Source organism: Hylobates moloch, unplaced genomic scaffold (assembly GCF_009828535.3).
Source record: "Hylobates moloch isolate HMO894 unplaced genomic scaffold, HMol_V3 SCAFFOLD_13, whole genome shotgun sequence".
Lineage (NCBI taxonomy): Eukaryota > Metazoa > Chordata > Mammalia > Primates > Hylobatidae > Hylobates > Hylobates moloch.
The window spans coordinates 40,562,641-40,587,240 of NW_026652288.1; the positions used below are offsets into that span (position 1 = coordinate 40,562,641).

A 24,600-nucleotide genomic window follows, 5' to 3' on the forward strand; every position below is an offset into this window, starting at 1 on the left:
TTCCTGTTTCTTTCTGATCTGGTCATATCTAAGGACTTGTAATTGTCCCTATTTGTTCTGCTTTTCAGTATGGAGCCCCAGATGCAGGTGGACTAGAACACGTTCCTCTAGGTTGGAGTTACTGGTATGCCTTGGTGAGTGATTATTGAAGTCCGTGACAATTTTATGCAGCCCTACAGATGCAGAATATGTTTAATTTAGCTCTGATATTGACATAACTTTATTTGCTTTTACAATTAGTCATTTTAAAAACCTTAAAATTTATTGACTTGTGGCCAGGTGTAGTGGCTCGTGCCTAGAATCCCAACACTTTGGGAGGCAGAGACAGGAGGATCTCTTGAGTTCAGGGGTTCGAGATCAGCCTGGGCAAAATGGCGAGACCCCATCTCAACAAAAAATTTTTAAATTAGCTGGGTGTGGTGGCGTGTGCCTGTAGTCCCAGCTACTCGGGAAGCTGAGGCAAGAAGATCACTTGAGCCTAGGAATTTGAGGCTGCAGTGAGCTGTGATTGTGCCACTGCATTCCAGTCTGGGCAACAGAGAGAGACTCTGTCTCTTTAAAAAAAAAAAAAAAAAAAAAAGTCCATTGACTTGTGAGTCACTCCTTTCTGGGATGTTTTTCCTGCATTGTACAAGATTTAGCAAAGTAGTTTGCTTTTCTACCTCATCTACTTCTGGCTTTTAAACTAGAATGTATAATTGAAACTATGCTTGTCTTTAATAAAACCCTAGTCAAAAAATCCAATTCAGTATTGACTTGAGTAATTATCTTTTTAATGTCTTATCACTGCTCAGTTTAGCCCAGCATGGATTCAGACTTCCACTTTGTGCACTGACCTCATAACAAATTTGACTTTCCTCTTTTTAATAGGAAAAGAATTCTAAGTATTATAATTATACCCTGTCTATCAATGGGAAGGCACGGAAGCATGGTGAAAACTATAGTGTGGACTACCTGACAGATGTTTTGGTGAGTTGCAGAAGCTCTGTAGCTCTGTCCTTACAGGGTTGGCTCACATTTGATTGAAGACTCTGCCTAGAAAACCTATAATCTTATTTGTTTGTGTTGGGTAATATAAATGCACAGTAACTTGGTCTAACTGCCCAAGAGTATTTCTAGCTGATTACAAACTCCTCAGGGTGTTTTCTTTGTGTATAAGCCAGGCTCAGATCTAATGCTCTTGAAATTCCAGCAACAAATCCCTTTTCCAAAGGTTAATCTCTTCGACTACAGAGATTACTTTGTAGAGGTTTTACTTTGTAAGGGTGCCTACTCTTGACCCCAGTTTTACTCACAAGCTACAAGATGGCAGCTTCACAGGACCCATTATGAGGATGGAGGGATAGGGATACTGGATTTATTTGGGCATTGGGTATTTATATATAAAAATTACTGAAAGCAGGTGAAATTGGGACTTTCCTATTCTGAGGCGTTTCTAACGACAGTCTTCAATAGTATTATATATTCACTCAATAGTTCAGCACCTAGTGTAGCCAGTGTTCAGCAGTAAATGAAGCAAAGTCCCTGATTCTGTGGAAGGTAATTTTATTTACACACACAAACACACACAGTCTTATGTGTTGCATCGTTAGCTGGTGATCAGTTAGAGAAATGTTAGGTTATGAGGTTACTTAGATAACATTTAAGCAGAAACCTGAAGTAGGTGAGAATGAGCTGTGCAGATCAGGGGGAAGAGTGCTACAGAGTCAGGGAACAGTAAGTGGGAGGGCCCTGAGGCAGGAGTTTACCTGGAATATTTGAGAAACCACAAGGAAGCTGATAGGACTGGAGTGAAAGGTGGATGGAGGGGTTACAGGAGATAGATACAGTCAGTATCTTTTGAGTTAGTGTTGGGAATAAATGAAATTACTTCAGAACAATGAAAAACAACATGTATATAGCATGCTTTCATTTTCATAAAGTATCTCCTGATAAGCAAAGGAAAAACTAAGTCCATGTATTAAAGCCCTAGTGGAATGTATTTGAATCTAATATTATTCACTTAGCTACTTCAGTGCATAATTTGTGACATCTACCTTCTACATATTTTCATAAGGTTAAGGTAACTTAATCTACCTTTCCCACTGTTTTAAGTTGACTCTCTTTACATTCTTTAAGGCATCACGTGTAGATACCATAATCTCCATTAGTGTAAGTTAATACTAAAATAGCCAAGTTACTGTTTCCTTCTTTGTGGAAGACATGATTTCTAGGTCATATAAAGTCATCAAGATCTTAATTTCCTTCTTAGTTTGGTGTGCTTCTCAGTTTTTAAAGTATTGCCTAAAAAACAAATATATGTTTTCCAACAATATGCTTGCAAATGGCTATGACATAAGATCATGTGCTAAGATTGCTTAAAAGCTAATAAGACCCTGTACTGTCTGCTCACCAGAAGACATTTATCTATTAAATACTCATCTGTTGGGTAAGGTAGGAGATGACAAGTCTTTTTATGTGTCAGGCTAATGTCTCCTTGGACTTTCTGGACTACAAGTCCAACTTTGAGCCCTTCTTCATGATGATCGCCACTCCAGCGCCTCATTCGCCTTGGACAGCTGCACCTCAGTACCAGAAGGCTTTCCAGAATGTCTTTGCACCAAGAAACAAGAACTTCAACATCCATGGAACGGTAGCTTCCCCCAACCCTTGTATTCAGCCATACTCAGTATAATTAACTATATGATATACTTGTCAGGAAGCCTTTGAGCCATCTAGTGGGTTTTTCTTCACAATATTTTAGAGGTAATTGCATCTGTCCCTAGTACAACCGATAGTATGAACTTGCATTGCAAGTACAGATAAAGTTCCTGCTATACATCCAGTGAGCAGCTGGAGAGTTGACAGGGAATGGTAAAGAATGCCATCTTTCCCAATTTACAGGAATATCACTCAGGCTCTCCTGGTAACCTCTGTGCTGACTCTCCTTCCTCCTGGCATAGCCGGGACCGCACCAGCCTCCTGGTGGCCCTCACTAGCCTTTGAGGCATGGGAAGAAGGGGTGGCACAGAGCAATATGGTTGGAAAGGGAAGTTGAATGGAAAAATGAACCAGGTGACATGATTAAGAGCCACAACAACCCACATATTTGCCTCATGTGCCAATTATACTTCCCTTGGCTTGGTGTATAGACAGTTCCCTGGTTCAAAGACAGAAGGCCTGCATTGCCTCAGGTTTGTTATCCAGAAGTTGTAATTGCTTGTAAAGTTATAGAAAGAATGAGTCATAAAGTCAAACTCAGAACTACCACTTTCTAGCTCAGTACAGACCATGAGCATGATGCTTAACTTCATTTTTTCATGTGAAGTGGGAGCTCTTGATGCTTCATGGAACTTCAAGTACATAGAAACAATTAGCATATTGCCTGGCACATTATAGGCATGTGCTTGTTAAATACAATTTCAAAGCTGAGTGAACTGGGTTTTAAATTAGAGGACTGGCCAGGCATGGTGGCTCATGCCTGTAATCCCAGCACTTTGGGAGGCCAAGGCAGGCGAATCATGAGGTCAGGAGATTGAGACCATCCTGGCTAACATGGTGAAACCCCATCTCTACTAAAAGTACAAAAAATTAGCCAGGCGTGGTGGTGGACGCCTGTACTCCCAGCTACTTGGGAGGCTGAGGCAGGAGAATGGCGTGAACCCAGGAGGTGGAGCTTGCTGTGAGCCAAGATCGCACCACTGCACTCCAGCCTGGGAAACAGTGCAAGACTCCATCTCAATAAAATAAAACAAATAAAACTAAAGTAAAATAGGACCATTCTCAATCTGTGTTCCAAAAGAAGTTAATAAAAAGTTCCCATGGTCAAGTAAGTTTGGAAAGTTTGAGTTAAATAAGTCACTCTGCTACAGGACTTCTCAGAGTTATTCATGATTGAATGTGAATTTCTAGCAGGAGAATATGCTGCATAGCATTTCTCAAACTTAATAACACTTTGAGGAGCATAGTTTGAGATCTGGTGGCTTAGGGTTTTATGAATAGAGAGAATAGTCTATAGGGATGTCTTTGTTTAAATGGGAGGGCCCTCCAGATTTAGACTTGAAGTTTTAGGAAATTGCTGTAATAAGATTTTTCCTTGGGATCTAGGGTGACTGATATCTTGGCTAGGCAAAACTTAGAGGAAGGTAGACCAGGTGCGGTGGCTTATGCTTGTAATCCCAGCATTTTGGGAGGCTGAGGCAAGAGGATCACTTGAGGCCAGGAGTTCAAGACCAGCCTGGTGAACATGAGGAAACCCCATCTCTACTGAAAATACAAAAATTAGGCATGTTGGTGCACGCCTGTAACCCCAGCTACTCAGGTGGCTGAGGCATGAAAATCGCATGAACCCGGGAGGCACAGGTTGCAGTGAGCCGAGATCGTGCCACTGTACTCCAGCTTGGGCTTGGGCTGGAGTGTAGTAGTGCGATCTTGGCTCAATGCAACCTCTACCTCTGTCTCAAAAAAAGCAACTTAGAGGAAGGTAAAGTTATTTGCCTATTTTGTAATTGTAGTAGACCAAAGGCATAAGATCAGAGTTGTAAATGTAATCTCGTTTTAGCTAGTAGTTTCCCAGTGACAACCTCTAAAATCTCTTAATGCTGCTAACAGAGAAGCCAAGACCTTTTATGGTTCGGGAGATGCTGGGAAGCTGAAGAATGAGAGATTGAGTTAATCTACAGAAATTTCTATTTTAGGAACACAGGAGGGGAGAGAAGGTCTGAAATTGCTTAAACAAGTTCCAGTTAGTTCCTTCTTGCTGAAGCATGAGTGAAATGATTCTATTTATTATCTACTCTAGTAATCCAGTAGTTTGTTTGACTGTGGTGACTTGGTGTTAACATTTTTTTCTTCTAAATTTTAGAACAAGCACTGGTTAATTAGGCAAGCCAAGACTCCAATGACTAATTCTTCAATACAGTTTTTAGATAATGCATTTAGGAAAAGGTAAGAGCTGCTGCTACATAACAGTCTGAGTGGTTTTAAGGACCCTACAAATCAGCTCATGAAGAGGGGACCACACCACATTGTTGTCTCTGAAACAAAAACAGAGGGAAGCAAGTCAGTGAGAGGGAAGCAAGTCAGTGGGAGAGAAGCTTCGATGGGGCACCAGAAGCAGAGAGATTCCTTTACACTCAAGTGAATGAGGTGGCCTTTGGACCCCAGTACTAATTAGACTGCCCATTTTTAGGACTTGGCAAAAGTATTGCAAACTTGAACCATGTGGTAGAATTTTTTTCTCCTGCTTTAAAGAAAAGGTCACTTGGTTGAGAGAGCCCGTGGTCATATGTGACAAATGACCGAAAAGCTTAGACAAGATCAAAATATCTGCCTTTGCCATTTGGAATTTTCAAGAAATTCTCTTAAGTCAATTTTTAAAAATCCATTACTTTCTCTTAGGAAGTGTTTAGTGTAGACCAGGGATAAGCAAACTTTTTCTGTAAAGGGGCAGATATTAAATATTAATAGGCTTGCAGGTCATACATTCTGTCACAACTACTCAGCTCTGCTGCCCTGGGTAATATGTAAATGAATGAGCATGGTTGTGGTCCAATAAAACTATAAAAACAGACAGTGGGCAAGCTTTGGCCCATGAGTCATAGTTTGCCAGCTCCTAGTTCAAACATGTTAAGCTTTTTTGTAGCACAGTCCTATCTGAATTAATCTGTAATACACAGTACTGAGAATGGACAACTCTTCCTTCTGATTGTCTCTACTCTCATCACTATTGGCCATAAAAAGTAAAGCTAACTGGTTATTTAAAAATGAGTTTATTTCTTTGGAAACAATTAACTTTGGAATGAATTAATTATGTTCTGGAATTTTCTAATCTGTTTTTTACAATGGGAAGGTCTAGAGAATGGAGATTGGGGAGTTGAGTTTTGGGGGAGAGTGTTTTGTTTTTTTTTTTTTTTTTAAACGGGGGTGTCTTTGTTTTTTTTTTTTTTTTTTTTTTTTTTTTTTTTTTTTTTTTTTTTTTTTGGCAAGATAGTGATACCTCAGCCATTGCCCCTGAAGTCTCATTTCTACCTTCTGTTCACATCCAGGTGGCAAACTCTCCTCTCAGTTGATGACCTTGTGGAGAAACTGGTCAAGAGACTGGAGTTCACTGGGGAGCTCAACAACACTTACATCTTCTATACCTCAGACAATGGCTATCACACAGGTCAGAGGCAGGGTTAGGTACTGCTGTGATCTTTGACAATATGTCTTTCCTTTTTCACCCAATGAGCCCTGGGAGGGAGTTCTAGTCTTTTTATAACTGTGGACATGCCAGAGGGAGGATCTTGTCCTTAGGACCCCTCCAGTTGGAGCACCACATCATTCCCACGTGGAGAAACCAGGTTTCATTATTTGCTGTTTCACATGCAAGATGACATGGTGTTCTAGGAGTGGGAGCAGAGCATGAGCTTGATGGGTTGGACGCAGGCCGTATGGAAGGCATTTGAGACAGGAAAACCAAAAGGAGGTTGTCTTGTGGGGAAAACTTTCTTGCCATTCATGGAATTTGTTTTTTGGGTGTTTTTGTTGTTTTCAAAAGCCGCAGGATGAGTCAGCTCTGTGTCCTTGACTTTCATGCTTTCTACTTGGACCTTCTGTTGTTAAAAGCAAACGTTTTCTTCTATCCACATATATAAATGTCCACTTGAATGGGATTCACTTGAGACTTGCTTGCATAGGAGGAGATCGCTTAGGCATTTAATGCATTATTGTGATTTTTTTGGGGGGGGGCGGTGGGGGGGATAGAATCTCGCTCTGTCGCCCAGGCTGGAGTACAGTAGCATGATCTCGGCTCATAGCAACCTCCACCTCCCAGATTCAAACGATTCTCCTGCCTCAACCTCTCAAGTAGCTGGGACTACAGGCACACACCACCACGCCTGGCCAATTTTTGTATTTTTAGTAGAGATGGGTTTTTGCCATGTTGGCCAGACTGGTCTTGAACTCCTGACCTCAGGTAATCTGCCTACCTCAGCCTCCCTAAGTGCAAGGAGTACAGACATGAGCCACACACCCAGCCTGTGAATATTTTTAAACACTCAAAGTAGAGAATAGTAAAATAGCCTCCATTATCCGGCTTAGATTTTCAGCTGCATGAGGCCAGTCTTTTGAGTTCTTCCTACTCTCCCTGTGTTTTTCTTTTGTTGCTAGAAGGTTTTGAAGCAACTCCCATACACATGACTCCAGGATTCAACATCGGATTATGCATCTGACTCTGGTTATTATGTATCAAGATGCAGACCACCAGCCACAGTGGCTCACACCTATAATCCCAGCACTTTGGGAGGCCAAGGCAGGTGGATCATCTGAGGCCAGGAGTTCCAGATCAGCCTGGCCAACATGCAAAACTTTCTCTACTAAAAATACAAAAATTAGCCAGGTGTGGTGGCACATGCCTGTAGTCTCAGCTACTTGGGAGGCTGAGGCAGGAGAATCTCTTGAACCCAGGAGGTGGAGGTTGCAGTGAGCCGAGCTCATGCCACTGCACTCCAGTGTGGGTGACAAAGTGAGACTCCATCTCAAAAAAAAAGAAAAAAAAAAAAAAGATGCAGGCAAAGTCCACATACTACCTTTAGTTCTTGTATCTCCTAACTCTGTCATTTGCCATGAATTTACAGGGAGAAGTGGGTCTTTGTCCATCAGAATGTCTCACATTCTGAATTTGACTAACTGCTGTCTTACAGTGCCTTAACTTGTTCATCTCTAGTTAGCATTTCCTATAGATTGGTAGTTAGATTAGGGACTTGATAGAAATTTGCATTTTCAGGTGACAGTACATCCTTGCCTGCTGCTGTGTACTTCCTGTTGCATCATGTCATGAGGCCCATGGCATCTGGCTGCACTGTTGTTGGGGTGCTGGTGTTGATTGATGGGTCAGGTGGTTTCAGCCTTAGCTCTTCCTATGAGCTTTTCTGTTGTTCCATTGATGATTGCTGCCTAAATTCATTATTCCCTCAGAAACTGCAAAATGTTGATTTTGTAATCCTGTCCTTTCTTTTGTATTTATTAGCTGAAATTCCTCAGAGAAGAACTTCCCCTTATCAAATTATTTGGTTATTTTGAGATGCAGTTTATTCAGGAAACACAGGACACGTGTTTTTGTTCATTTGACAGTTTTTGGAGTAAACGTCATTCAGTTGTGATGAGGCTGAGTAGCATGCATAATTTTTTATGTATTTGTGTTTCAATACTTTCCTGTCATTATTTTTGCTCATTTTGTTCTATCATAAGCCAGGGAGTCCCTTCTAGTCATTTGTTTAGAGAAGATGAATTTGTTGTTTTCCTGCCTTGTAGTAACAAGAGACCCAGGCAAATTTCAGCTTTCTATTAAAACACCAGAATCAGTAGAACAAAGTTGTTTTAGTTTGGGCTGTGGATTAAATGAGTGAAACAAATCATGAGCAAGGCTCCTGTCTTAGCTCCATCTTTACCTTGTGTGTTTTGTTTTCAGGACAGTTTTCCTTGCCAATAGACAAGAGACAGCTGTATGAGTTTGATATCAAAGTTCCACTGTTGGTTCGAGGGCCTGGGATCAAACCAAATCAGACAAGCAAGGTAGGTGCCTGACAAGCTGGTGCTGTGGACAAGTAGGCACTTGCCTGAAAAAATAAGGGGTTTCCTCCTGAGATGAGATTGGTTAGATTCCTCTTCCCACTGGGGCTGAGCAGCAGAAGGGTTTTTAAGTGGAAACAATGATTCCTTTTTTTTTTTTCCTTAACTTCCCACTGCTCTCTATATCTGTATTTTCACCCCACATATACATGTCTCATTAGGATGCATAGCTTTTCTTTGTCTTTTGAGACTAGACCTTTACTTTTTCTGGAGCAGTGACTCTCAATAGAGGGTGTGCATCAAAATTGCCCTCCGAAACTGAAGAAGAAAAATGGTACGTGCTTGGGCAATATCCAGAAAGAGTGTGATTGACTCACTTGGTCTGGAATAGGGACCCAGCATCTGCCTTCTTCCCTTTTGAAGTTTACAGGTGATTCTGAGAGGCAGCCTGGTTTGGGGTCCACTGCCTTGTAGAGCAGAACCCCTCAGGCTTTTCTGTGTGTGTGAATCCCCTGGGATCTGGTTAAAATGCAGATTCTGCTTCTCTATTTCTGACCAGCTCCCGGGTGATGTCTGCTGCTGGCCTGACCTTGCTTTGAGTATAAGGCTATCAAAAACATGTCTTCTAGGAATTAGTCTTTCCCTGTGCTGGGCTCTACCTTATGAATGCTTTGTTGCTTTCCTGGTTCTCTCTCCTAGAACTGCCATAATATGCCACATTGTTCTGTTGTCATTCCCATTCAGTTTCAGCGTCTTTTTCTAAACGTGGTACCTGACGCTGAGGCACTTTGTTCCTAGCGGTCATGAGGACCTTCATCCAAATTAGTGTCCTCCAACACTCAGGAGAAAAGAATTGACAGGCTCCACCAGCTATGTCTTCTCTCCTTCCTGATATCACAATTTCAGTTTCAGTCCCAGTTCTGTGAGACCAAAGAAGATGAACAAATACACACTTTAAGCTAAAATTGCAAAGTGGGTTTTTAAATGGGCCAGACTTTCTGGGTATATTGGGTACTTTAGTTTAATTTTGGAGCTTGATGTTTACTTGTTTAAATGTCTGTTTTTCACATATTTCCTTTTACAACACTCTTGATGGAATTCTGTTAAAATTCTCTTGGAAGGGTAAAATGGCCTTCATAATTACGTTTTGTGTTTTTCTCTGAAGACCCACGTTCCTAAAGCTAGTCACTTTTCCCTACAAATTTCAGTGCCTTCTAAACAGGCTTCGTCTTTCAAAGGAGATAAGCAAGTTTAGAAGACCATTAAATCTTAAAAGTGTTTTCTTGAGGTTGGTGTTTGGAACTGATAGAGGAGACCATGTCAGCAGCCATGTTCTGTTTTTAGGAGCAGGGCTACCTCAGCCCACATGGGAAGGAGGCTGAATGAGATCATAGTGAAATGTGTCGGCCAGCTGCCTGTGGAAAAAACTGTTCCTTTTTTTCTTTAAGTTAACATTGCCATCTAAATGTTAAAAATCAGAAACTTCACCTTCTCTAAGCAATCTAAGTGAAGTCTGGTTCCTGAGAAGGCATTTCAATAATATAGCTAACATTTATTGAGTGTTTAGTATGGGACAGGTGCTATTCTAAATGTATTACCTGATTTAACTCACTCAGTCCTCACAGTTGATGAGATAGAGGTACTGTTATCCCTATTTTGCAGATGAGGAAAACTGAAGCAGAGAAGTTATTTGCTGAAGATCACATAGCCAAAAAGTAGCAGAGCCCTGCATTTGAACTGGGGCAGTCTGGCTCCAAAGTCTGTATACTTAACCACTACATTATAGCTCAGTCAACAAGTATTAATTATCTTCTTTGCCAGCATGGTACACCAAGGAGCCTTGCATACGGCAAGGAGCAATCAAACAAGATGAGTTTTGTTTTTTTTGTTGTTGTTTTGTTTTGTTTTGTTTTGTTTTTTGAGATGGAGTCTCGCTCTGTCACCCAGGCTGGAGTGCAGTGGCGCGATCTCAGCTCACTGCAAGCTCCACCTCCTGGGTTCACGCCATTGTCCTGCCTCAGCCTCCCTAGTAGCTAGGACTACAGGCACCTGCCACCATGCCCGGCTAATTTTTTGTTTTTGTTTTTGTAGAGATGGGGTTTCACTGTGTTAGCCAGGATGGTCTCGATCTCCTGACCTCGTGATCTGCCTGCCTCGGCCTCCCAAAGTGCTGGGATTACAGGTGTGAGCCACCATGCTTGGTCACAAGATCAGTTCTTAAATCCTTGTGTCAGGGAGCACCAGATATTTAAGCTACAGTGGTCAGTGAAAGCCTCTTAGGTCTTTGGCATTTGAGCAGACGTGGATGTTGAGAAGGATTTAGCCGTGCAGAGATCTGTGGGAAGAGTGTCCTGAGCAGGACGGTAAATGCGAAGTCCCAGATGTAGGGATAAGCTAGGCTTGTTCAAGAGACAGAAGGTAGCAGTTGTACTGAACTCCTTTTACTTCCTAAGTGCACCTTCTCTGTCACCTCCTGGCCTTTGTACAAGTGACTACTCCTTCCTTCTGGAATGCCCATCTCGCACCCCCTTCAGCTGGCCAAATTAATTGTCCTTTAGGGCTTTGGTTTACGGTTCCCTCTGGGAAGTCGCTTCATACTCCTGCTGCCACATGGGGTAGATGCCCTTCCTATATGTTCCCAGCTGGCCTCACACTTGTCACACCCTATTAAGTTTGTCCTTTTTAGTCTAGGATGTCCTAGAAAAGAGGAACTATCTAAACTTAAAATATCCAGCCCCTAACATACACTGGGGAACATCCACATTGGTTGAATGGATTTTGCCAAGGTCGCAAAGTAAGTGGCAGATCAGGGACTAAAAATTAAGTCTGTGCATTCTCAGAATTTACACTGCTGCATTGACAGGTGTAATTTGAGAAGCATGAAATGCCCCAGCTTTCCCCTGGCACAAAGAATGTCAGAAACGATGAGTGATGCATCATGTGTTGGCAGCACAGTTGTCTCAGTGCCAGCTGTTCTGTGTGAGTGGCACAGGCTTGTGAGTTGGGCATAATGAGCTGAGCTGTCAGCAGCCTTGACAGCCAATCAGTGCATATTTAACCGACTGGTGGACTTAGCTGTGTGGGAGAAATGGGACAAGGTCATATGTGTAGATGTCAAAGATTGGCTATTGACGTTTTCTTCTCTGACTAGTTTAGCTTTAGATTTGGTGGTAGAAGTTCTGCAAAAGAAATTCTAAAAAGGAAAAGGTTAGTAGGAAATCTAGAATGACACAGCACCGTCCCAGGGAAATAGAACTGAACTGGGAGTCAGGAAGACGACCTATTGGCTTTGGACAAAATCAGCCTTGGTTTCCCTAGTTTTGTGAAAGTAAGAGGATGTTAAGCCTCCATTATCAGGTGGAACCAGGTGATGCCCCAGCTTCTTCCTTGTCAGGAAAGCTGGAACTGAGGGGCAAGTCCAGCTGAAGCAACCAAGATATGGGATTCTGCACTTCCTCATGCAGTTACAGTGCTTTTCACTAAATAGATTTGGGGTGCTTTCTGGTATGTTTGGAGCCTTTTCTTTGATAACTCTACAGAAATTCAACATCAGGGTTTGGGTGTCTGGAAACCTGATGTGTTCTGAGAGCCCATTGCCATCTTGTTCTTTTCAGTAATTATGCAACAGTGTCATTCTTTCAGAGCAAGAATAAGCAGGTTCAATGCATGATACCCTTTGATTTAAGCCCCAGGAATTATTATTATTATTATTATTATTATTATTATTATTATTATTATTATCTCCCTTGCCCCTGGTAACCTCTAATATATTTTCTGTCTACAATTTTGCTTATTCTAGATATTTCATATAAATTGAATCATACAATATTTGTCCTTTTAAAATCTTATTTCACTTAGCATAATGTGTTCAAGGTTAATCCATGTTGTAGCATGTATCAGAACTTCATTCCTCTTTATGGCTGAATCATATTCTATTGTATGTATATATCACATGATGTTTATCTGCTCATCTGTAGATAGACATTTGGGTTGTTTCTACCTTTTGGCAATTATGAATAATTCTGCAATGAACACTGAAGTACAACGATCTGTTTGAATCCCTCTTTTCAATTCCTTTGAATATGCCTACCACTAGAATTGCTGGGTAATTCTGTTTAGCTTTTGGAGGAACTGCTAGAATGGTTGCATCATTTTGCATTCCAACCAGCAATGTATGAGGGTTCCAATTTCTGATTATTATTATTATTATTATTATTATTTTTGAGACAGGGTCTTGCTCTGTAACTTAGGCTGGAGTGTGGTGGCACAATCTTGGCTCACTGCATCCTCCACCTCCCAGGCTCAGGTGATTCTCCTACCTCAGCCTCCTGAATAGCTGGGACTATAGGTGCACACCACCATGCCCAGCTAATTTTTGTTTTTTGTTTTTTGTTTGTTTGTTTTTGTAGAGATGGGGTTTCAGTCCAGGCTGGTCTGGAACACCTGGGCTCAAGCAATCAGCCCTCCTCCCCTCATTACAGGCATGAGCCACCACAGCCAGGGTTTTCTAAGGACTTTCATTTGATTAGGATATTTATATACTTAAATCCTAAGAACATTCTCAACCTGAGAAAGTGTGATTTATCAAATAATTTATTTTTTTGGCTGAGCATGGTGGCTCACACCTGTAATCCTAGCACTTTGGGAGGCCAAGGCAGGTGTGGATCACCTGAGGTCAAGAATTTGAAACCAGCCTGGCCAACATGGTGAAACCTCGTCTCTACTATAAATACAAAAATTAGGCCAGGCGCGGTGGCTCACACCTGTAATCCCAGCACTTTGGGAGGCCGAGGCAGGCGGATCACGAGGTCAGGAGATCGAGACCATCCTGGCTAACACGGTGAAACCCCATCTCTACTAAAAAATACAAAAAATTAGCCAGGTGTGGTGGCTGGCGCCTGTAGTCCCAGTTACTTGGGAGGCTGAGGCAGGAGAATGGCTTGAACCCAGGAGGCAGAGCTTGCAGTGAGCCAAGATCACACCACTGCATTCCAGCCTGGGCGACAGAGCGAGACTCCGTCTCAAAAAAAAAAAAAAAAAAAAATTAGCCAGGTGTGGTGGCAGGTGCCTGTAATCCCAACTACTTGGGAGGCTGAAGCAAGAGTATTGCTTGAACCCAGGAGGCGGAGATTGCAGTGAGCCGAGATCGCACCATTGCACTCTAGCCTGGGCAACAGAGCAAAAAATCTGTCTCAAAAAATAGATATATTTTTGGTCTTGTCAAAGCTTTTTCTGTTCCAATCCGTAAATGAATTTTTTGTTTGTTTGAGATAGGCGCTCTCTCACCCAGGTTGGAATGTGGTGGCTCAAACATGGCTCACTGCAGCCTTGGCCTCCTGAGCTCAAGTGATCCTCCTGCCTTGGCCTCCCAAAGTACTGGGATTACCAGCCAGAGCCACTGTGCCCAGCCCTTAAATGAATTTTTAAGTTTATACTAACAAAAGCAATACTCTGAAACTAGTGTTTCTCAAAGTCATCACATTGATGGGTGAATCCTTCCAAATTCTTGGTTATATAAAAACCAGAGGTAGGTATAATTCTTTTGAACTCTTCATTCATACTTGGTATTTGCTAGAAGTCTCCCATCTCCTGATATAGTATGCTAATTTTGAAACTGTCTGCTTATTCAAATAAAATTCTAGAAGAGGAGACAATTTATCCATTATATTTAGGGGAGTGTGATCATTACAGATTTCTAGGGAGAAAGAGTCGTGGAATGACTTGTGCTTACGGTACTTGTGCTGAATCTTAGTGACTTTGGATTTATACTGGAACTTACCCCTTTCTCTCCAGTGAGCAAAATGCCATTAGAAAGAGCCTCGGCTGGGTTCAGTGGCTCACACCTGTCATCCCAGCATTTTGGGAGGCCAGGGCAGGCGGATCACTTGAATTCAGAAGTTTGAGACCAGCCCAGGCAACATGGCATCGCTACTAAAAATAAAAAATACAAAATTTAGCTGGGCATCATGGTGTATACCTATAGTCCCAGTTGCTCTGGATGCTGAGGCAGGAGGATCAGTTGAGTCTGGGAGGTCAAGGCCACAGTGAGCTGTGATTGTGCCACTGCACTCCAGCTTGGGTGACAGAATGAGACCCTGTCTCAAAAAACAACAAAACAAAAAAGAGCTTCCCCCCATCTCACCAAAAAAAGGAACAAGCCTCCCATTATACAGGTGGTGGCTCTTGCGATTTTTGGTGAGATGACGGTCACCATTTTATATCTCTGGGTTTTTTGATGTTTCCTCTTTTCTTTTAAAACTGCCTTGGACATCATAGTAGTATCTGAGGAATTGGCTTCACTTCATTCATGTTACAGGTATCACTGAAGATCTGTTAGTCACACTTCAGGGTCTGTAGATGGCTTGTTGTCTTGATCTCATTCTGGAGATGGTGTCTCTCTCTGACCCTCCTTTCCTGCTGTGACCTCTTCCATATTGACACTCACACTTGATGACTGTTTTCCAAGCTGCTCAGTTTGCCTGGGGGTCTTGGAACCAGGAAAGTTATCTGTAACAGTGCGTCTTATATCGTCCCTGGAGACATCATTTTTTGTGTGTGAGGTTTTTCCCCCACTGAGTAACATATGGATTGCCTTTCTCCGGAAGTGTCTGCCTCTGGGCAGTAATATCTGACTGCTGCAGAGTTAGACTAATTGATTCAGGGCCAGGATATTTATCATTCTGCACGGTAAGAGCTGTCCTGGCCATCAGGAAACCTGGCCCCTGATAATATTCTGAAGTTTTTTTTTTTTTTTGCCTTTCATATCTGTACTTTTGGTTTTGTTTTTAAATTAAAAGTGGCAGGGCTGGGGTGTTTTTGTTTTGTTTTATCTCCCTGTTTGACCTCTCCTAAGATGATCTAAGTGTTCTCAACAGTTTTGAAGACTGTTATTTCCTGTCAGTAACTGATGGCTTTTCCAGTTATAAGCTGATAACTTTGCTCCAGTGACTTGTGTTTCATTTCTTCACCTATAAACACTGTGTCCAAGGACTGTGATGAGGAATAAATGAGAATAAATGTCAAATGCCTGGCACAGTAAACTTTAGCTCTCAGTTTTTCTCACTTCCTCTTTGTTTCCCCCAATGGATTGTTTCAGTGCTTGAGGATTTTTCTAGCCTCTGACCAAGTGACTTCTATGCTTACATTCTGTCTAGGCCTGCATTGTCCACTTGTGGCTGTCCAGCACTTGAAATGTAGATAGTCCAAATGGAGATGTATTATTATTGTGAAATACCAGATTTCAAAGACTTGGTTCACAAAAAGTTAAATCTCATTGATTTTTTAAAAAATATTACATGTTGAAATATTAATTTTCAGATATTTTTATAGGAGGTTAAAATATATACATTTTTACCTGTTTTTATTAATGTGGTTATTGGACAATTTTTAATTACATATGGGGTCCCGTTTATATTTCTATTAGGCTACTCTGGATTAGGCCCTGTAGAGGCGTTGTCTTACAGAAGGAAAATAGTCTAATAACCAAGGAAATAAGTCAAAGTATAAATACAGGACAATGCCTTTAGTTTCTAGAATGTTTAAAAACATCTAAGTTTGTTGCTCTTAAAAAAACTTTTATTGCTACATTTTTGGAATAAATTTTCTGCGGCCTTCACAGCCTGTTGCAAACATATTTTGGCAGTGTTGTCCCTTTGAGAAGCTATAAAAAGAGCTAATAATTCTCATTGATGGCAAGCATTCCATTTTTGAGGCCTTCCAAAATGTCTGGAGTTCATTTGAAGTCAAATTTAGTTAATCTGAATAATCAAGTTGTAAGACACTTTGTATAAAATAATTAGACCAACATTTTCTCATGATTTGCAACAAACTCAAAGCAGTCCCAAAGGAGTTTTCAAAAAACATTTTGATCAATAACAGAATGGGTAGAATAAATATGTAACTTACCAGGGGGATATACAATTATACAAGCCTTATAAGCCTTTATATTTTGTTTTAAGTTATTATAGTTATATTCGAATCTGTGAAACAGACCAAAGCATGGGCTGTATAAAAGGTAATAGTAACTGCTGTTGTCTCATGGGTGGGGTGGGGGGAAGAGAACTTTAGTATAGGTAGAAAAGGAAAATGAGACCAGCTGTGTTCTAGATTGTTTTTCCCTCATTCTTATAGATGCTGGTTGCCAACATTGACTTGGGTCCTACTATTTTGGACATTGCTGGCTACGACCTAAATAAGACACAGATGGATGGGATGTCCTTATTGCCCATTTTGGTAAGTATAGCACCCTCAATCAGGCCTGAGCCAAGACCGCAATAAATTCTGAGTTGTGTAAAGACTTAAACATTTAAATATTAAATAATACTATTAAATTTGGGGAGCAGAAAAGCTTGTGATGGGAAGGAGTTTTCTACCACATGTGAAATCGAGAGTTGTTTCCTCCCCTCTTTTGCTCTCCTCTAAGAACACCCACCATAAATAAAGAGAGGTGACAGGTTGGGAACACATTTGCAACATATATAAAAAAGAGTCATTAGTCCAAATACATGAGTTCTTAGCAAAGATTAATATCCCAGTGGGAAAATGGGCAAAAAAAAGTGGCTAATCAACTTGCAGAAGAATTAAAAATGGCTAAAACAAACGCAAAAAGATTACTTCAGTGCTAATCACAGAAATGCTTTAACTGAAGGAGACCTCTCTCTCTGAACTGGCAAAGATTTTTAAAATACCCAAGATTTCAGAAGTCTGAGAATTTGGAAACTACTTCATATACTTTTCATACAAGTGTAATCAGTATAACTTATCAAGAGGTTAGTTTAACAAGACATACCACTTCAGAGTACACACGTCATAAACAGTCATAGAAGTTAACTTTTGCCTGTCTGGTGAGTGAAAAGTGGCATTTGGTCTTACTGTGCATCTGTTTGTTTAATAATGAGGTGAATTATTTTTTAACAACTTAATTCCCATACCATACAATTCACTCATTTAAAGTGTCGGCCGGGTGCGGTGGCTCACGCCTGTATTCTCAGCACTTCGGGAGGCCAAAGGTGGGTGGATCACCTGAGGTCAGGAGTTTAAAACCATCCTGGCCAACATGGTGAACCCGTCTCTACTAAAAATACAAAAAACAAGCTGGGCATGGTGGCAGGCACCTGTAATCCCAGCTACTCGGGAGGCTGAGGCAGAAGAATCACTTGAACCTGGGAGGTGGAGGTTGCAGTGAGCTGAAATTGCGCCATTGCACTCCAGCCTCAGCAACAAGAGTGAAACTCCATCTCAAAATAAATAAATCATTTTTTTAAAGTGTCCAATTCAATAGTTGTTGGTATATTCAGAGTGGTACAACCATCATCATAATCTAAGAGCATTTTCAGCACCCTAAACCCCCAGGCACATTAGTCACTCTAATAGGAGAAAACTGAAAATCCAAATATCTAGTAGAGAATTGATTAAATTGTGGTGCAGGGAATTGATTAGATCTGTTGCTCCCATTCCCACCACGAATCTACTTTACATCTGTATAGATTTGTTTGTTCTGAACTTTTCATGTAAGTGAAATTACATAATATGTGGCCTCTTGTAACTGGTTTTTTCACTGAGCATAGTGTTTTCAAGGATCATATCATTGTAACATGTGTCAGTACCTTGTTCCGTTTTAGTGCTGAATAACATTCTGTGTGTGAATATATCACATTTTATTTATCCATTCATCAGATATTTGGGCTGTTTCCACTTTTGGCTATTATGAATAATGCAGTTGTAATGGTTTTGTTTGTTTTTGAGATGGGGTCTTGCGCCGTCACCCAGGCTGGAGTGCAGTGTTGCTGATCACAGCTCACTGCAGCCTCAGTCTCCCAGGCTCAGAGGATCCTCCCACCTCAGCCTCCCTAGTAGCTGGGATTGCAGTCACCGGCTACCACGTCTGGCTAATTTTTTTTTTTTTTTTTAATAGTAGAAATGAGGTCTCCCTACATTGCTCAGGCTGATCTCCAACTCCTGGGCTCAAAAGAACCTCCCTTGTTTTCCAAGAAGATTTTAAGAAAAAAATCCTCCCCCATCAGCCTCCCAAAATGCTGGGATTACGGGTGTGAGCCAACACTTGCTATTATCTGTCTTTGTGATTATTATATTGTAGTAGGTGTGAAGTGCTGTCTCACTGTGGTTTTGATTTGTATTTCCCTGCTGACTGTTGGTGGTTAGCATTTCATCATGTGTTTGTCAGCCATTTATATATCTTCTTTGGAGATGTGTTCATATTTGGATCCTTTGCCCAGTTTTTTTAAATTGTGTTATTGATCAGGGAATCACTTTTCATTTATGCCTTTTTGTGTTTCTTCCCTTGAGAAATGCCTCTGCATTTTTGCATATCATAGTCTCCTTATTATGACTTATCTTTTCCATATATTAAGATATGGGAGCCAGGTGCAGTGGCTCACACCTGTAATCCCAGCAGTTTGGGAGGCTAAGGCAGGCTGATCTCTTGAGTCCAGGAGTTCAAGACCAGCCTGGGCAACATGGCAAGACCCAGTCTCTACAAAAAAATACAGAAAATTAGCCAGGCATGATGGTGTGCATCTATAGTCCCAACTACTTGGAAGGCTGAGGTAGCAGGATCACTTGAGCCAAGGAGGTGGAAGTTGTAGTGAGCAGAGATCACACCACTGCACTCCAAGAATTGAATGTATATATTGTTTCTTTTAATGTTTAGTGTCCTTTGTATATTTATAAAGATGCTTCTAAACTTTGAAGCCAGAAAGCTATTCTCCTATATTTTCTTCTAAAAGTTTTATAGCTCTGCCTCTTACACCCAAGTCCTTGATGTATCTAAAATTTATTTTCTTCTAAGATAGGAGTCAGGGATTCAGTTTTTTCTTTCTCTATAGATACTCAGTTGTCTTTTTTTGCTCCACGAATCTGTCCATCCCTGTGCCAATATCATTTTGTCTTACAAAGCTGTGTAACTAAATCTCAATTTGCATAGGCATACCTCTCTGCTTATTGTTCTCATGGGGATCCTATCTTCCACATAAACTTTAGAATCAGCTTTTCAGATTATCTGAAAAATGTTGGCTTTTGGTTGGAATTGCATTTAACCTATAGATCAGTTAGAGGAAATTTTACGTCTTTTAACTTTTCATACAAGTCTTAAACTTTGTACCTTATTAAGTTTATTTATTATTTATTTTTTGAGACAGAGTCTAGCTCTGTCGCCCAGGCTGGAGTGCAGTGGTGCCATCTCGGCTCACTGCAAGCTCCGCCTCCCTGGTTCACGCCATTCTCCTAGCTCAGCCTCCCGAGTTGCTGGGACTACAGGCGCCTGCCACCAGGCCTGGCTAATTTTTTGTATTTTTAGTAGAGTCGGGGTTTCACCGTGTTAGCCAGGATGGTCTCGATCTCCTGACCTTGTGATCCGCCCTCCTCAGCCTCCCAAAGTGCTGGGATTACAGGCATGAGCCACTGCGCCCAGCATTAAGTTTATTTCTAATTAGAAAAAAAACTGATTCACTCTAGGGGTAAAAATCATTATGCTGTGTATAATTTCTCTGCACAGTTCTTGAAGTGCCACTTAAGGTGTGGTTCTTTTCCTTGTTCATGTTTTGTTTTTGGAGGTTATTCTGATGAAATACTGATGTATTAGAACAGTCATGTGTGGCTATTTAAATTAAAAATGAAATCCACTTCTTCGGTTGCACTAGCTGCACATCATGTGCTCAGTAGCCATCATATTGAATAGCAAAGATCAAGAACGTTTCAGCCGGAAAGTTCTGCTGGACTAGCAGTTGGCAGACTACAACCTGTGGGCCAAATCTAGCGCACCCCTGTTTCTGTAAATAAAGTTATATCAGAATACAGCCACACTCATTCATTTATGTATTGTTGATGGCTGCTTCCCTGCTACCTGAGTAGGTGTGACAGAGATTGTATAGCCAGGAGCCTAAGTATTTACTCCGTGGCCTTTTACGAAAAAAGTTTAACAACTCCTACAGACCATGAGTCTCAAACTTGGTCAGACATCAGAATCACTCGGAAACTAAAATGCTAATGCCTGGGCCTCACCCCTAGAGATTCTGATTTAATTGGCATGAGATAGAATCCCTTGGGATTTTTCAAGTTTCCCTGGTGATTTTAATATGCAGCAAAGTTCAGGAACCACTGATCTAGACTTCTCAGGTGCTCTTTTCTCCTCTGGACACTTTGACATTCAAGGATGGGATTTTGAAGTTCACTCAATTCTGACAGTTCACTCAATTCCACCTTCCGGCTTCCATGGCTCAGGTTTGGCAGCATCATGAGGTTTTTTTTTTTTTTTTTTTTCGAGACAGATTCTCACTCTTTCACCTAGGCTGGAGTGCAGTGGTGCAATCTCAGCTCACCACAACCTCTGCCTTCCGGGTTCAAGCAATTTTCCTGCCTCAGCCTCCCAAGTAGCTGGGACCACAGGTGCATGCCACCATGCCCAGCTAGTTTTTTGGTATTTTTTTAGTAGAGACGGGGTTTCACCATGTTGGCCAGGCTAGTCTCGAACTCCTGACCTCAGGTGATCTGCCCATCTCGGCCTCACGAAGTGCTGGGATTTCAGGCGTGAGCCACCATGCCCAGCCAGCATGAGCTTTTTAAGTCTTCAGTGACTCATGATTTCTGAGATCCTGAGCCACACAGGATTGTTCAAGTTTCATTGTAGAACAAGAAGTTAGGAAATAATTCCTATCTCTAACTCCCCCTTTTCAGGTGGCTGCAGCATTCAAGGCCTTGCACAAGCCGTTACCCATTCCCCACTGTACTCACCCCCATTTAGCATTCTTTAGAGCAGTGATTCTCAAACAGGCATTCCCCAGAATTGCCTGTGGGACTTGCTAAAGCCCAGGTTGCTGTCTACCTATGTTAGGAACTAAGAATTTGCATTTGTGACAAGTTTCCAGGTGATGCTGCTTGTCCTGGGAACCACATTTTAAGAACCACTTTTTTAGAGCAGTGCTGCTCAGATTTTTACGATGCATGGAAATCACCAAGAGTTTTTACTAAAATGCAGGCTTTGGCTTATTAGAGCTAGAGTAGGACCTGAGATTCTGCATTTCACCAAGCTCCCACCCAGACTTTGACCATTTTAAGAGCAGCTTCTAACCTGGTCTTCCTGTCTTTCCACTTTTTGGCTGTTAAGAATAATGCAGTTTCTGTCTCTAGATTCTGCCACTAAGCTGACTTTTCTAAATCACTGCCTTGATTGTGTTACCTCCCTGCTCAAAAACCTGCTATGGTTTCCCATCACCTGCTGTTCTTTATAGGACAAGCCTGGGCAGCATGATGTTCAGGGCCTTTTCCTGTGTGGTACCAGCCTGCCTCTCCACCGTCACTGTACACTGCTTCCTTGTCTGAAAGCTGGGTTTCAGGAAGCCACACATCTGAGTGGTCTGCGTTCAACCTATATTCATGCTTTTTGAATCTAAAACTTGCTCCTGTTCCTAGATTCTTTCTCCTTTCACCATTTGTGTCTTAAACTTGCTGCTTTCAAATGCTGCCACTTCTTTCCTTCCACACCATGAATGTACATTGAAGAGTGAGTGAATTAATATACTATACCTTCATTCTGACCATCAAGAGGTGCTTTGAACCTGTTACAGTCTTTAGCACACAAGTCTGTGGAATATTTCTTTATTGTCCTTGTGTCTATTAGGTTATAAGTTCCTTAGTCTGAGCTTAAAACAGTTCTTACGTAGAGCACATGACAGTATTATTTATTCTAGTCTGGACTTTCAGCAACTTGCACTGTGACTTTGATTCTTGCTTAGCTACCTTGTCAGGTTCCATTCCTGACCTGATTCACAGAAGTAGCCTTGGGAAGGAACTATTAAATTTTCAAAGCATTTGACCATCATTTGTAAAGGCCCTTAAGTACCAAACATACTGCTCAGTAGCTTTCATATGTACCTGTTTTAGTCATTCCCTTTAGTTGCTGAATGAACAGCCCAATTACTTTTGACTCCCAAGTCCCCTTTAGCAGTCAATTACTTTGTGATCTTTATCATAGTCTATGTGCATCACAGAAACTCCGCTTGCTCTTCTTTCTAGAGAGGTGCCAGTAACTTGACCTGGCGATCAGACGTCCTGGTGGAATACCAAGGAGAAGGCCGTAACGTCACTGACCCAACATGCCCTTCCCTGAGTCCTGGCGTATCTGTGAGTAATAGCTTGAATCAACTTAGACAGCTTTCTCACTGACAACATGGCAAGGTGCTGGTTTCCATGTGTCAAATATTGAAACCTTTCATCTGAGTCCTGTTCCTTTGTCACTGACTGTGAGTGGTTAGTAGATGGACAAAGGTAAATCCAGTGATCTTGGAAATGATGCTGCTGACCTGTCATCAGAATGTGCACTGTTAATTCTTCCAATTTATGTAGCAAGTGCATGTATCCACCCATGTTCTTATCAGTTCCTCTTCCCTGTTTTTCTACCCCTCCCAATAATAGTACCATTTTTTTAAAATTAGGGATGTTAGTGAGGCATGCAGTAGAGAGATGTGGTTCCTGCCTGTAACCATGCCATTATGAGTGCCTCGCATTGGCGGCAGCCAGGCAGGTCACAAAGAGGGAAACAGCCATGTTGGCCCCACTTTGGAGAAGGGAAAATAGGCTTCCACTTGGAGTTGATTGATTCTTCTAACACCAAAGTGTTACAGTATAATGAACCAACCAAAAGTGCAATAACAGATCATATGGTAGACAGAAGTTAGATTTAAGTCGCACCTGGTGATAAGAACACTCATAAATAACTTACTTGTACATGATTCCACAAAAGTCATTTTAGCCTTCTCCAACTTTTTAGGGTGACATTTCCTAGTAGCTCTTAGAAATGAGTCATTTGGGCCGGGCACTGTGGCTCACACCTGTAATCCTAGCACTTTGGGAGGCCAAGGCGGGTGGATCACCTGAGGTCAGGAGTTCGAGACCAGCCTGGCCAACATGCCGAAACCCCATCTCTACTACAAATACAAAAATTAGCGGGACATGGTGGTGCATGCCTGTGCTACTCAGGAGGCTGAGGAAGGATAATCGTGTGAACCCAGGAGGTGGAGGTTGCAGTGAGCCGAGATCGCACGACTGCACTCCAGCCTGCACGACAAGAGTGAGACTCCATCTCAAAAAAAAAAAAAACATTTGAGTTGATTTCTTCTCCTTGCCAACCCATACCTTTTACAGGTACCCATTGTAAGTAATTATTATCAGGAGTTTAGCACACAAGGATGGCAACGGTCTACAAATGGAACAGCCCATATACCTTGATCAAGTTAGCCAAAGGAACAAAACCTCACATCTATTTTTGAGTCACTGGCTTCCCCATGGAAGGTTTTCTAATTGCTGTCATATTGCACGTCCGGCATGAGTCAAGCTGATTGCCCTTCTAGGCAACTAGGTATTTGTTACTATGGAAGAACTGTCTTCATTTAACTTTTGAAATATCCCTACAGCAATGTTTCCCAGACTGTGTATGTGAAGATGCTTATAACAATACCTATGCCTGTGTGAGGACAATGTCAGCGTTGTGGAATTTGCAGTATTGCGAATTTGATGACCAGGAGGTAAGAGGGACTTCTGCCTACACTTCCTCCACTCCTTTCTTGCTGGTGGTTTGTTAGCTGGACTTGGTGGCATAAGAGCAATTCCAAGGCTGCTCCCTAGGGAAGAGGTTGTGTTTCTTATCTGTGCTTCACTTTAGGTTTCCTTCAGTTGTAAGGCCATGTCTCACTTCTCTAACTGTAATCTTTCTGAATTGAGTTCTCTCCATTCCCACCACCACCCAGATATACACTTTAAATGCACAATTCATGTTTTCGAATGATAAATGCTTTGTCTGTTAGCTTCCCTGGTAGTTTGGGTGGAGCGTTTTCTAGAAAGCTTACCAGCACCTGGTATATTCGGAAACTCCTGTTCCCACCACAGCATAATCCAATGCTGCTCTAATAGATTAGAGTGGGGGTCAGAGGCCCAGGAGTCCATCCATGGAAGAAGGTGGTTTGTGGCCAACACAGGTTGGTATACCGGGTTATCTGAAGGATCCCATGGACTCTAGTCCCTTGTGTTTTCTTACTGTTATCAGCGTATGCTCACCTG

The 24,600-nt window shown here is 41.7% G+C and overlaps 1 protein-coding gene across 2 annotated transcripts in view; it reads left to right on the forward strand.

Moving 5' to 3' along the window:
• The window catches only part of GNS (glucosamine (N-acetyl)-6-sulfatase), a 45,658-nt gene that overhangs the window by 13,603 nt on the left and 7,455 nt on the right, over positions 1-24,600 (forward strand). For both annotated transcript variants that reach the window (XM_032173155.2, XM_058426629.1), the window contains exons 4-12: positions 69-134; positions 871-969; positions 2,465-2,632; positions 4,844-4,926; positions 6,027-6,145; positions 8,432-8,535; positions 16,663-16,764; positions 22,561-22,668; positions 23,958-24,068. In XM_032173155.2, coding sequence (XP_032029046.1) covers positions 69-134; positions 871-969; positions 2,465-2,632; positions 4,844-4,926; positions 6,027-6,145; positions 8,432-8,535; positions 16,663-16,764; positions 22,561-22,668; positions 23,958-24,068 — 960 coding nt within the window. The remainder of the gene's footprint in view (positions 1-68; positions 135-870; positions 970-2,464; positions 2,633-4,843; positions 4,927-6,026; positions 6,146-8,431; positions 8,536-16,662; positions 16,765-22,560; positions 22,669-23,957; positions 24,069-24,600) is intronic.